This window comes from Gymnoscopelus braueri (genome assembly GCF_963280865.1).
Source record: "Gymnoscopelus braueri genome assembly, chromosome: 2".
Lineage (NCBI taxonomy): Eukaryota > Metazoa > Chordata > Actinopteri > Myctophiformes > Myctophidae > Gymnoscopelus > Gymnoscopelus braueri.
In genome coordinates this window covers 57253436-57267987 of record NC_137604.1, presented here as the reverse complement: position 1 = coordinate 57267987, position 14552 = coordinate 57253436, and the positions used below count along the sequence as shown (strand labels likewise).

General features: G+C 40.3%; 1 protein-coding gene across 1 annotated transcript in view; it reads right to left on the bottom strand.

Moving 5' to 3' along the window:
- Positions 1-13552, bottom strand: part of foxk1 (forkhead box K1) — a 33098-nt gene extending 19546 nt beyond the window's left edge. The window contains exons 1-2 of the mRNA XM_080416506.1: positions 12955-13552; positions 7064-7273 (exon numbers count right to left, since the gene is read on the bottom strand). Coding sequence (XP_080272632.1) covers positions 7064-7273; positions 12955-13457 — 713 coding nt within the window. The 5' untranslated portion in view covers positions 13458-13552. The remainder of the gene's footprint in view (positions 1-7063; positions 7274-12954) is intronic.
- Positions 13553-14552: the final 1000 nt, after the last annotated feature.

Genomic DNA, 14552 nt, shown 5'->3' with positions numbered 1-14552 from the left:
AGCCTAAACCCAATCATTGAATACCTCCACCATTAAAGGGATTCTAGGCAACATTAAGCCTAAATTAAAAAAATATTTATATATATATATTTTGCATTTTTTCCCCTCTATCAGCCACTATATAATGATGCTGGGGTGTTTTCCTGCATTGAAACAGTCCTCTTTCTGAAATATGTATTTTCCCTACTGTTTATGTTTGTCCGGGACGTAAATGAAACACACGCATGTGCACGTCCGTGTCCGTGTGAACTGTTCGACTGAAACCGAATGGAACAGAGTGCAGCCGACAAAAATGGAACGAGCCGCCATTGTTTTCTGCTGCGCTGTTTTTACTTTCGGTTTTAAAACGCTCTAAAACTTATTTTTTGAGGCACGGAATTTACTTTTAAGATATCGTTTGGATAGTTGTTGTTTAACTTCAAATATGTGGTCAATTTATCATGACAGAGCCATTGTATCCGAATAAAGCAACCTATTTTCGGCATGGCCCGTTCAGAAGTCCCCCCTGCGTCACCCCCTGGTGGTCGGGGAAACGAACTGCTGATGAGCAGGGGGGGGGGGGGGGGGGGGGGGGAGTGCAGGGGCGGTGTTTGACAACATCTTTTTCTTTTTTTGATCTCTGAACTTGCCTAGAATCCCTTTAACCCATTCAATCCGGGATCGCATCTGTGTCATTTTAAGATTTCTTTGGCTATTAAAAAATAGCAGATCTACCGAGTACCACGCGCTACGAGCTTGTAGATCTGCAATTTTTTTTAAATCGTGAAAATGTGTGCAAATCTTTGAATATATATTTTTTAAAGTAAACATTTGATTTGATGATGTTTTACCATGTGGCACTCTGAGATTCCTTGTGAATGAAAAGTGCATTACAAATAAAATGTATTATTATTTGTAACTGTAAGATGTCTCAACAAATGTCTTATTTTTTCTGACAAACTATTATTGCTATATCAGTGGTTCTCAAACTTTTTCATGTCAAGGACCTCCAAAGTAATATGTATTTGGCTGCGGACCCCCATCTGAAAATATTTAGTTCCAGGGACCCCCCAGAAGCAAAGTTTTGAGTTGCAAATGTTCGCTTTAAAAAATATGTCTTTTCAAAGATTTGCACATATTTTCACGATTTTTCAAGGAATTGCAGATCTATTATCTTCCCACCTATGAGCGTCCCACCTAAAAAGAAAATCTCGAAAGCTTTCAGTCCACCCATTTGACCACTTAACACGGCCCTGGGTTACTGGGTGGGCCACGTGCATTTTTAAAGTATGTTCATTTTAATGCTCAATCAATTGATCCAACTAATGTAGTTCAGTTTAAGTTCCTATTTATTTACTTTAAGTATCACAATGAAAACACATTTTTCAAGGTTTCAAAGAAAAGATACCATGATTTAAAAAAAAAGAAGAAATTTGCCAATTATTTGGGGGCCCCCTTGCAATATCCTCACACCCCACCAGAGGGCCGTGGTTCACATGCTGGGAATCACTGGCTTAAACCGCGCACACGCACACACACAGTCAGACACACACACAAACAGTTCAGCTGCTTGGTTTGGTGAGATTATTGTAGCTCAGGTCGATAGGTCTTTAAGTACATAAAATGAACATTAACCCTCTACTACTACACACACACACAAACACGGATACACAATGCGGGCAAATTATTAACTAGGTTTTATCTGTAGCCGCTTTGACTGAGAACACAACTACACAGTAATAATAACACATTACATAACGCATACATACACAAACACATGCAAGCATGCGCGCACGCACACACGCACACCTGCTTCTTCCTCTAAAGTAAACAGTGGTTTCTGGGCGAGCGAGTACGTGTGTTTTGATTTACCTTTGGCATCAGTGACTCATAGTTATGGGAGTGAGTGAGTGAGTGAGTGAGTGAGTGAGTGAGTGAGTGAGTGAGTGTGTGTGTGTGTGTGTTAGAGTGGTGAAAGGCAGACAATACATCTCACAATTAAAACCGGACACATTTATGCCCAAAACAACACGTTTAACGACTTGTCACTCTATTCCATATTACATTACACAAACACACTGCCTTGCCACCACTTTAATCCTTAATCCATTCAATCCGGGAACGCATCAGTGTCATTTTTTTTATTTTAGTCAAATGTTATACTTTGGCTATTCAAAGATAGCAGATATACAAGCTCATAGCGCGGCACAGAGTGCCGTGCTACGAGCTTGTAGATCTGCTATTTTTCAAACTTTTGCTTCTGGGGGGTCCATGGAACAACATATTTTGAAGGGGGTCAGCGGTCAAAAACATAATTTTGGGGGTCCTTGACATGAAAAGGTTTTGTTTGAGGGACCCCTCAGAAGCAAAGATTTGAGTAAAAAATGTTTCAAACAATATATGTATTCAAAAGATTTGCACAAATGTTCAAGATTTTTTTTTTAAATAGCAGATCTACAAGTTCAGCTATGAGCATGTATATCTGCTATTTTTTAATAGCCCAAAGTGTAAAATAAATGGTTATAGCTAAAAAAAATCTTTCATGAGAGCGAGGTGGCAGAGAGAGAATGCAGCTAACATGCTCCGCAAAATTCTAAGTGTTAATGCAATCACAATTAACTTGTTTAACAGGACAAGTGACTCTAAATGTCACCATGTGACCCCAGTGTTATTGTTTTGAGCATCCGTGTGTGTGTGTACATCACGCCTCCTTTGTGTATAATGTGGGCGCTGTTGCTTAAAGTGTCAGCAGAGTCTGCCCGAAAAAGGCCACAGTTAAAAGTGGTGGAGAGCGTCTAACTTTGTTATGTGTGTGTGTGTGTGTGTGTGTGTGTGTGTGTGTGTGTGTGTGTGTGTGTGTGTGTGTGTGTGTGTGTGTGTGTGTGTGTGTGTGTGTGTGCGCGCGTGCATGTGTGAGAGAGTAGGGGTTGAAGGGCGAGGGGGAGGTGTCAGGGGCTCTTCGAAAGGAAGCCACAACTGGACGGAAAAGAAAAAAGAAAAAGAAAAGAAAAAAATGGTCCGCAGGCAAAACAATCTGCCCTGGAGCCAATCACATGGCTGGAAGCTGCAGCCCTTCCATATAAGGTGTGTGTACACAAGCTCACATTGGTGGACTGGCTGCATACTAGGAGGAACAGCGCCACCAGAGGGCGCACACACCAACCACGTTTTCTCATTCATGCTTGTGCTAGACATTCAGACACACAGCAACATGTGCTGCTGTGTGCTGCATGCAGCAGCACATGCAGAACAGAGAAGGCAGAACATACACACTACTACTACACAGTGGGAGGAAACGCATTTCCACCAAAGCTACCGCACTGACAGAAACACTTGCGTACGTGTGGTTTCATCACCCCAAGACTTTAAAGGAATAGTTCACATATATATATATATATATATATATATATATATATATATATATATATATATATATATATATATATATATATATATATATATATATATATATATATATATATATATATATATATATAAACATCATCATAAAATTAAGTATGAAATAGGGCTAAAGTGGTTAATGTCCTGTCATGGGACAAAACAAAATCTCACAACTGATAAGGTTTGTATGGCCAAATCCTAATGTGCGAATTGTGTATTCTATGGAATCGAAATGACTGAAATCAGTCGTGGCGACTGAGAACTTTAATCCATGAGTATTTCAGTGATGAATAGGCCTGTCACAATTATTGCATAATCGTCTAATCGTAATTATTTGAGATATAATCACATCGTTTCCATGTTGAAACATTTTCATACATTTTCAAGTATTAACACATTGGGTGCCAGAGGTTTATTAAAATATTATACTTTGAGTGCCAGGACTTTTTAAACATTTTGAACCTTTTTCAAGTAGTCACAAAAAAAATTCAGTGATCACCGTCCTCACGGTGATCCCCTCATTACACACATACAGGTCTCGTATAATCGGGGGGAAAAAATTTTAAACATTCGGAAATCCATTCCATAGTTGCAGCCAGTTCAAAAAAGTTAAATTAACATTGTAAAAAAAAAAAGTGCACAGGAGCCGAGATACAGGTTTTTGAAGTCATAAGTTAACCAGGAGGTGGATTGGAGTCTAAATCTTGTAGGAGTGATATTTCCTGTTGCTGTGAAGGAAAAAAAAAAAAAAATTAAAAAAAAAAAAAAAAAAAAAAAGTAATTTTTTTTTTTTTTTTTTCAAAAACCGTATATATACGGTTTTGGCACTCAACGTTAGTATGCGCAAAACCGTATATATACGGTTTTGGCACCCAATGTGTTAAAAAGAAGCAGAAATAGCTGATCTACAAGCTTGTAGATCAGCTATTTCTGCAATTCAATTTAGTGTTTTGGGGAAAATTATTAAATGTCAATAATGTCTTTGTATATTTCAGATATGCGTCATATCTGCCCTGTACAATTTGTGATTACGAAGCCTAAAAGGCAAACAGAAATTATGTGTTCATTCATAATGTTCCAATGCTCAATGCCAAAAACACAATTCAATTGTTAATCGCAATTATTTGAGAGACAATCAATAGTCAACTTAAATGTGTAATCGTGACAGCCCTAGTGATGAAAAACCTAGTTGTGCTGTTCATGGATAAAGCTCTTACAACAGTGACTTGTCCATCTCAGAGCCATTCTCTTCATGCCACATCCAGCCCTCACACAGAGCGACTTGACTCACAACTGAGCCTGTGCTTCCCTGACAAAATGGACAAGCATATCCCATGGCGATACAAAATCGAGCTAATGACAACACTCCAATGATCAACACGGCTGGCCAGGTCAATATGTACAACATGTTTTTAACACCTTAATGAGCAGGGCTAAGAAAAAGCACATTATTTCCAGACGTGGAAAAATAATTGACTATTTTCGGTTTCACTTTTCAAAATTAGTCCACGCTTTAAAAAACTGAAGATAACATACCTTTGACGAAACAACAACAAGGCAATAAAGTACATGCACTACCTATCTCATGCAAGTGTTCGATATGAAGAGGCTTTGGTTCTGGTCTCTTTTGATTTGATTTTGACACATTTGTGTGTTGAGCACCAAAGGTGCCCACCGCCCAGCCCACGTAGACTTACAGGACACTACATATCATCATTGCATAGATGGACATAGCAATCCATAGCAATAAGCATCATCAAGCATGTAGTGTGAACATGGAAGCAGGGTGCTATATGTCCCATCTACACTTCCATCTAAAGTCATAACAATTAAGTAAAGCATTCCATGCAGTGCTAATGTGCTTCTTAAGGTCTATCACACAAAGAGCGCTTATTTGCATTAATTTAAACTGCTGTTTGTGTCACGAGTACATGCACACAGAATGAAAATATTACGTGGTGATAAGGTGGTGTTTATTTATTTTCGAAACGGTCGGTTTTTCACCTAAAAGGCTTCATAAAGAAATGTTTACCGTCTCTGCTTAAAGTTAAACCTGCCTTATACTTTGTCCTACAACACTTTGCAAAGTGAGCTTGTATGTAGATCTTCTGGTAGATCACCATCGTACAATAGCATATAAGTTAAGTCCAATAGTCAGCAGACTATTTTCACCAAAGCTACCACACCATCAGAAACACTTAGTAGGGTTTCATAACCCCAAGAGTTAAAGGATCTACACCATGAATTTAAAAAAAATATTTGATATTTAATATCATATGGTGTATGTCCCTCAAACCTTTTTCAAAAGGTTTGAGCCTAAATCATCACTCAGATATACTCATCCCAAGTCAATTGTCTCTGGCTTATACAGCACTTTCAGCTGCAATACCAAAACGTCCTCTTGGGCAGGGGGGGGCTACTGAGCAATTCTGTCTGTTTTATTATTAAAAATTACTAAAAAATAATTAAAAAAAAAAAAAAATGGAAAAATTCTGCATAAAAAGAAGCATCTAAGAAAAATACAAAATCGAAAAAAAAACACTTTGAACATTTTTGAACAATTCCACCAAGTGTTTGAGGTGCCTGTTTCACCCACTTCCGGGGGGCGGAGCCAAAATCCGAGCCCGAAGTATTTGTTCGTAGACCCCCACTTAGGGGGGGTAGAAAAAGTTTCGGAGCGATTCGGGCACTTTTCATTTAACATTGGGTTTGCCATCAAAAATGTTTATGACATCATCAACATTTCCATTCTGAGATCGCCTGTTCAGACACGCCCATTCTGGAAATCCATGAAATGAGAAGGAATGACTGAATTAAAAAAAAAAACATTTTTTGGGGTACAAGAGACACTGGGGACCCCAAAAAATACAAAAAAACAAGAAAAAAGTGATTTTCATGGTGTAGACCCTTTAAACTCTTTGACTGCAAGAAATGAAGCATAATTTGTTAAGCCACTGCCAGCAATTTTCGTAGATCCATCATAGAAAATTAATTTCCAGTATGATCGATCCCCAGATCGCTTTAAAAGACGGGGGGACAGGGGGGACGGGGGGGACGGGGGGTGAGTGTGCCACCGCGATCATCCGTTCCATATATATGGGCAGTTGAATGTAGGCTGTTTTTGCCAAAAAGCAACAAACAGAGAAAAGGCCATTCTTCCAAATCGAATAACAAGGAAGTGAACGGGCTGTTTTTTTTACAATCACGTGACCCGCCGCTTCTCTGCTTTACTGGGAGCCTAACGGTGACCCCATAGGCCAGCGAACAGCGCCGTCTAGTGGAAAACCACTGAAAACAAAATCTCGTCATTCTTGTCATTGGCAGGCTGCGCCTTTGCAAAATATGACGAGAAATCTAGTCATTGCCAGTCAAAAGGTTAAAGGGGAGTCTTAACCACAATGATGTCATTGTAGGGTAAAAGTAACTTATGAAAAAACAGATGAGCCGATGATCCGTTTCTCATGTTTGATCCTGTTTGATCTGTGAGAACCATTGATACTTTTAACTATTGTTACCTTTTTATATCTCCTGAGAACTCCTGGTTGTTCTGTTTTTTTCTGACAACAAGCAACTTATGTTGTTGCTTTTGGGGTATTTTATGTGACGTACGAATATGTCCGCAAGTGCTGTGCGTAGAACTAACGTGTGTGTGTGTGTGTGCGACTGTGCGCTGCCACCTCACCTGATAGTGCCCGTGGGCGAGTGCAGCGGCGGACTGAAGGGCCTGAGGTGTTCTTCGTGCATGGTGGGAATGGTGATTTTGAGGGGCGAGATGTGAGGGAAGAGCGGGCGAGGAGGCGGCGAGGGCTCCTCCTCCTCCCGCTGCTCCTCGGCCTCCAGCAGCGACATGAACTGGATCTTTATGACGGTGCTGGGGAACCGGAACACACACCTGGGGAGAGGGACGAAGGAGGGGGGGGGGGGCAGGGAGACATTACATTACAGTCATTTAGCAGATGCTTTTTATCCAAAGTGGCTTATAATAAGTGCATTCAACAAAGGTAGGCAAGAAAACTACTAATCACTAGAAGTCTTAACCCATTGAGACCTGAAGCCGATTCTACATGTCTCCTAAATCTCAACAGTATTCTGAAAAACGTATGTTTCTAGATCAGTGGTGCTCAAACCTTTTCATGTCAAGGACCCCCAAAATTATATGTATTTGGCCGCGGACCCCCATCAAAATATCTTGTTTCAGGGAACTCTAGAAGCAAAGATTTGAGTTAAAAATGTTCACTTTAAAAATATATATATATTCAAAGATTTGCACACATTTTCACGATTTTTCAAAAATAGCCGATCTACAAGCTCGTAGCGCGGCTATGAGCTTGTATATCTGCTATTTTTGAATAGCCCAAAGTGTAAAATAATGCTTTTTAGCTCAAATCTAAAAATGACAGTTCCAGGTCTTAATAGGTTAAGTGCATTCTCTTCTAGAACAAGCAACTAAAAGCGCCGCCGCTAAGGTAAAAGTGCAATATATCAGCTACCTACTTTCAAATAAAAATAGGAACAAATGAGACAAGAAGAGGCAGCGAGTGGGACAACCGAGCTGGGGGAAACGGACGGACAGAGGAGGATGAGTGGAGGGGTTAATGGATGAGGAGGAGGAGGGAGAAATGGGATTCGGGAGGAGAACAGTGCAGGTTAAGAGGTGGAAAAAGAAACGGGGAATAGGAGGAAGAGAGAAACACAGCGGAGAGATGGGTGTGACACTGACACACACACACACACACACACACACACACACACACACAGAGTAGAGTGAGACATTATTTTATAAACAGAAACCAACCATTTGAGAAAATAACTTGTCTAAGCGACTGATAATAAACACAGTATTAGAAGAACACACCATGTTTAATTCCTTCTTTTGTTATTGTTGCTACAATGTTGTTGAGGAACCAAAACCAAATAATTTTACTCTTGTGTGCAGTGGTGTAAAGTAATTAAGTACAATTTTGAGGAATTTTTACTTTACTGGAGTATTTCAAATGTTCTGTACTTTTACTTCTACTCCACCTTGGAGGCAAATGTTGTACTTTACAGCATTACAATTATTTGAAAACTTAAGTTACTAGTTACTTTGTACATTTTGATTATTACTACAAAACATACATTAACCACTTCAGCCCTATATACATTTCGGCCATTTGAAAATAGCAGATCTACAAGCTCACAATTGTGAGCTTGTAGATCGGCTATTTTCAAAAGATTTTTATACATTTGAACACTTGTGAAATGGGATGTTGTGCATAATGAGTACTTTAAACTTTTGGTACTGTAAGTACATTTTGATATCATTGCTTTTGCCCTTTTACTCAAGTCAATTTTGAATTCCGGACTTTTACTTGTAACAGAGTAAATCTACATTGCAGTATTGATACTTTTACTTCAGTAAGACATGCAAGTACTTTTTCCACCACTGCTTGTGTGTGTAGCTGTATATTCGGATGCAAATATACAAATACTACTGACAAGAAGGTCTTTAGTTCATAAAAATGATACTCTCACAAAAAAGCTACTCTTTGTTTTAAGCATAATGAATGATGAAGTGTGGAATGTACGTGTGTTTCTACAGACAACATTAGATGATGTGGGCAGACAGAAATAGAGGAGGACTGTCTACAGCTGGTTATTGGTCTGACATGAATTAAGGCAGACGGTCCTCTCTCGCTTTCATCGAAATGTACGACCAGTGGTGGAAAGTAACTAAGTACTGTACTTTTACCTCAAAACAATTTTGAGGTATTTTCATTTTCAATACTTTTACTTCTACTCCACTACATCTCAGAGGAAAATATTGTACTTTTACTCCACTACAATTATCTGAAAACCTTAGTTGCTAGTTACTTTCTAGATTTTGATTATTATTAAAAGTAAACATACATCAACCATTTCAGACCTATATATATTTTGACTATTTGAAAATAGCCGATCTACAAGCTAGCAACACGTTGCTTTGCGGCGCGTTGTGAGCTTGCAGATCTGCTATTTTCAAAGGATTTTATACATACAACTTGTGAAATACTTTCGTACTTTCACTCAAGTAAATTTTGAATACTGGTACTTTTACTTGTAACAAAGTATTTCTACATGGTGGCATTGCTACTTTCACTCAAGTACAAAATGTGAGTACGTCTTCCGACACTGCGTACAACTACAGAGTAAAATCCTCAGTGTTGTGTGTAATGTTTACGTGACACTGTTATTACACTCACAATGGAATAATAAACAGTATATTACTGTAATCCAAGAGTATATGTTGACCGTAGACACCTCCCAAGCAGTCACAGACCGTTACACGGTACTAAGATAAGATCTAAAGTTTTGGGATCAGGGTCTGCTTCCTGTGTTTCTAAATCATGTTGTGTAAACACAATAAAAGCAAATAGAAAATCTCCCTATTTTGTATCTCATTTGACTTCTTATAGTGTATATTTTGTAGTCATAAAAAAGGTTTAGTGCAATTACCTCTCCAAAGTCAGATCACTTAAAATACAGTGGAGGCTACCATGATAGCCCAGAATCTTATTAGGATTTACACCATACATTAAAGTTATACATTAACATATTAACAGAATTGTGGTGAATCCCCATCACAGGTTATTTCAGCCCAAACAGACCCCCCCCCCCCCCAAAAAAAAAACATAACTTTTCTTTCTACAATAGTACGCAACTAAATGAAGTATTCATGTTTTGTTGAAGTTGAAAATAGTATACATTAGAAATGTTTACAATGATACATCACTAAACTGATCTACAAGCTCAAAACGCATTGCATAGAGAGCTTGTAGATCAGCTATTTTTGCAGAATGTTCCCCCCCAGAATAGGGATGCTGGGGGTTCAACTGGTTAACAAAAGTGGCATTCAAGTAAAAGAATGTCGTTGATCGCCAATTATTTTTGCCACAATAATCGTGTCATGTAATTTTCATATAGTCCCAGCCCTAGATGTAAGCTGCTGGCTGTAACTGCCAGCCAGTGTTGCTACAACAGGGTGGAATGATCGCCTACCCTACCCCAGTCTAACCTAAACCAAACTGAACCAGGCCACACACTCTACTGGCCTAATTATCCAGCCATCACAGAAGCTGGTCCTGTGCACTAATTACCTCAGATACCACGGATCAACCCTGTAGTCAGCCAGGGAACCTACAGAAACCTGCCATCATAGTACGTATGTGTGTGTGTGCGCACGCGTGCACATGTCTTGTGTTTACTCCATGCGGCCCTCTGGTATGAGGATGTTAGATTATACTTCCCGATTGCAGCAGCAGTGACACACCCACAAACAAGACTTTGACAGCCAATCAGATGACGCAAGGGCACGGCCCCCTTGGAGCAGTATCCACACACACACACACACACACACACACACACACTATGCCAATCAATCAATAACATGTCAAAGTCTCAAAAGATGAATGAAGCTACTGTGCAAACAGCCAGTGGTGGAAAAAGTACTAAACTTTTTATAAGTAAAAGCATCAATATCACAATGTAGACATACTCTTGTTACAAGTAAAATTCCAGTATTCAAAATGTACTGTAAAAGTACAAAAGTATTGGCATCAAGATAAACTTAAAGTACCAAAAGTGAAAGTACTCATTGTGCAGAATGTCCCATTTCACAAGTTCAACATGTATACAAATCTTTTGAAAATAGCCGATCTACAAGCTCACTGAGCTTGTAGATCGGCTATTTTCAAATGGCCAAAATGTATAAAGGGCTGAAGTGGTTACTGTATGTTTTGTAATAATAATCTAAATCTGCAAAGTAACTAGCAACTAAAGATTTCAAATAATTGCAGTGGAGTAAAAAGTACAATATTTGCCTGATATAGTGGAGTAGAAGTAAAAGTACAGAAAATTGGAAATACTCCAGTGAAGTAAAAAAAACTCAAATTTTACAGTACTTGAGTAAATATACTTAAATACTTCACACCACTGCCATACCACTGGCTTGGTTCTGTGTCTTTGTGAGAAGGTGGCATAATAAAGGCCTCTATCTGATGCATACAGCTGTCACTCACAGCTGCTTTGTTATTTGTTTACATTGTGGCTCAGGAGACTAAAAACGTCATGCTGGCGTCATGCATGTTAAACATGACTTCAGAATGTTAACGTAACGTGACACTCTGGTTACAACACATTACAACACATCGCATGACAAATCAATCATTATTAGTAAAAACAAAAACAACAACATGCTATGCAGTGGTGGAAAAAGTACTCAAATGTTTTACTTAAGTAAAAGTATCAATACTGCAATGCAGAAATACTCTGTTACAGGTAAAAGTCCAAGTATATTCTACATTTACTTGAGTAAAAGTACAAAAAGTATTGGCATCAAAATGTACTTAGAGCACCAAAAGTAAAAGTACTCATTATGCAGAAAGTCCCATTTCACAAGTTTTCAAAATCTTTTGAAAATATAGCAATCTACTAGCTCCATAAAGAACCTCTCACTCCGCTATACATCTCGGAGCTGTATAGCGGAGTGAGAGGTTCTTTATGGAGCTAGCAATCTACAAGCTACAAACACCTCAAAATTGTACTTAAGTACAATACTTGAGTACATGTACTTAGTTACTTTACACCACAGATTACAACACATCCCATGACAAAACTTTTTTTTTCTTTAACTACATACTACGGTTGGTTTGAGCTGGACAGGCTAAAAAAAAAAAAAAAACGACCCGGAATTGTTTTGAAAAAGTAACGTTAAAAAGTCACATAAATAAATATTAAATGTAAATGTTTGGTTTGTGGACGGGAACTGCGGTAAATAATGCTCATTATTTCGACAGGCCGTAGCCTGAACAGAATATAGGTGTGTTGTACTCCACTGTTTACAAACATCACCAAACGTAAACAAACCTTAGCCACCCATATAACAGCAAATACACAAACCATGTGTTTCCTTCCATAAAAGATCTGAATCAATCATACATCCATATTGTTGCTGGCGAGGCGTTTGTTTACATTTAGCATCGCTGATTTAGCCTTTAAATGCGACTTTAAAACACGTTTCCTTGCAGTTAATGTCAAACTTGCCAAACTTTTGCTGCCTGGCTGCACTTTTGATGTAAACTTGCTCAAGGTTAACAACAAAGCCTGATTTAACACTTTCGTCCTAAAGTAGCAGATCTAACAGCTTATATTAGATCTGCTAATTTCGACGAGAGCGACACCGTCGTACGACAGAACATAAACCACGCATTAGCCTTAAAGCGTGTTAAGTTAGTTAGCAGGCCGAAAATGTAAGCTAGGCTAGGGCAGCTACTAGTAGCCACATTAGCAGCTAATTCTCCCCATTAACTCAGACCGGCTCATCACTTAGCCGAGCATGCTAACGTGCTAACTAGCGGCTAGTAGCTTTGAGTGAATGGGAGAAATTAGCTCTGTGGCTAGGTACTAGCCACAGAGCTAATTTTCAAACTCAAGAGCTAATTTTCAAACTCAAAGACACTAGCCCAGCATGCTAATGTGCTAAGCTAAGATGCTAACATGCTAAGCTAAGGTGCTAGCGGGTCGGGGACTTGTGTGACGGGGGTGTTATGAACTCACTCCCGGGGCAGCAGCAGCGGCGGAGCGCCCCTCCGCTGGAACACGCCGTCCACGAACACGCCGTTCTTCCCCAGGCAGCGCAGCGAGAAGCCGCCGTGGCCGCGGGCCTCGTCCACGTCGTAGGCGATCTGCAGGTGCCGCCGCGAGATGAAGCTCGAGTGGCCCATGTTGATGTCCACGGAGCCGTGCGACGAGTTGCGGCCCACCGTCACCGTCCGCTGGCGCATGACGAACTCGAAGTCCCGGCCCTCCAGCCGGGCCAGGGCCTGCTGCGGGGGGGCCGCGAGGCGGCGCATCGCGCCGTCCCGGGCGGCCGAGGCCGCCGTGGTCAGCACTCCTCCTCCGCCGCCGCCGGGCATGGAGGAGGCGGAGAGCACCAGGCCTCCTCCCGGCTGCTGCTGGTGGTGGTGGTGGTAGCCGTGGGAGACCCGCACGGGGCTGCACGGGGCGGACTGGAGGGCCAGGAGGGCGCGAGCCCCGGTGTCGTCCCGGTAGTCTGCCATGTTGTTTGGTGGGGACGAGGAGGAGGAGGAGGAGGAGGGGTGGGGGGGGTCAACACTCAACACACAGTGCAACGTGAGAGAGTTGTTTCTCTCGGCCAGAGGGGCAGAGGAGTGCTCGTCGGTGTTGCCAGATTTTGAGAGGGAAATAAGCAACTGGGTCTAGGAAAACTAGCCCAAAAGAAGCAACTACTGCCATATGAGGCTATAGTGCCTCAGGGGCTTTGGTGCAGCAGATTAATTACATAATCTTGACTTTGTGATGCAAGCTTGAAATTTGGCACAAATACTATGTAAGTGAAAAAGGTGCTGGCCACCAAAAAATCCAAGATGGCGACCATTTTTTTCAAGATGGCCGCCACTTTAGCATAGCAGATAGTGATATAATCTTTCAGGTTGCGATACAAGGATGAAATTTGGCTCAAATACTCTGTAAGGGCCACTCTTATGGGAAAATGCTCTGGTCACTCAAAAATCCAAGATGGCAACATTTTTTTCAAGCTGACCGCCACCTTAGCAGAGCAGAGAGTGATGTAATCTTTCAGGTCGTGATACAAAGATGACATTTGTAACAAATACTCTGTAAGGGCCACTCATGTGAAAAAAAGGGCGCTGGCCACTAAAAAAATTCAACACTGCTGCCATTTTTCAAGATGGCTCCCAGGAGTTGTACCAATATGTCCTATTTCAGCATAATTATGAGTGGCCCTTACAGAGTATTTGTGCCAAATTTCACCCTTGTATCATAACCTGAAATATTATATCATAATCTATTCCGTTTAGATGGCGGCCATCTTGAAAAATGGTCGCCATATAGGATTTTTGAGTGGCCAGCGGCTTTTTACATAAGAGTGGCCCTTACAGATTATTTGTTCCAAATTTCATCCTTGTATCACAACCTGAAAGATTATCACTATCTTCTCCGCTAAGGTTGCGGACATCTTGAAAAAAAGTCTGCATCTTGGATTTTTGAATGACCAGTGCCTTTTTCCATAAGAGTAGCCCTTACAGAGTTTTTGTGCCAAATTTCATGCTTGCATCACAAAGTGAACGATTCTTCTGCTATTTTTTTTTTTTATCTTGAAGAAAACATTTTCA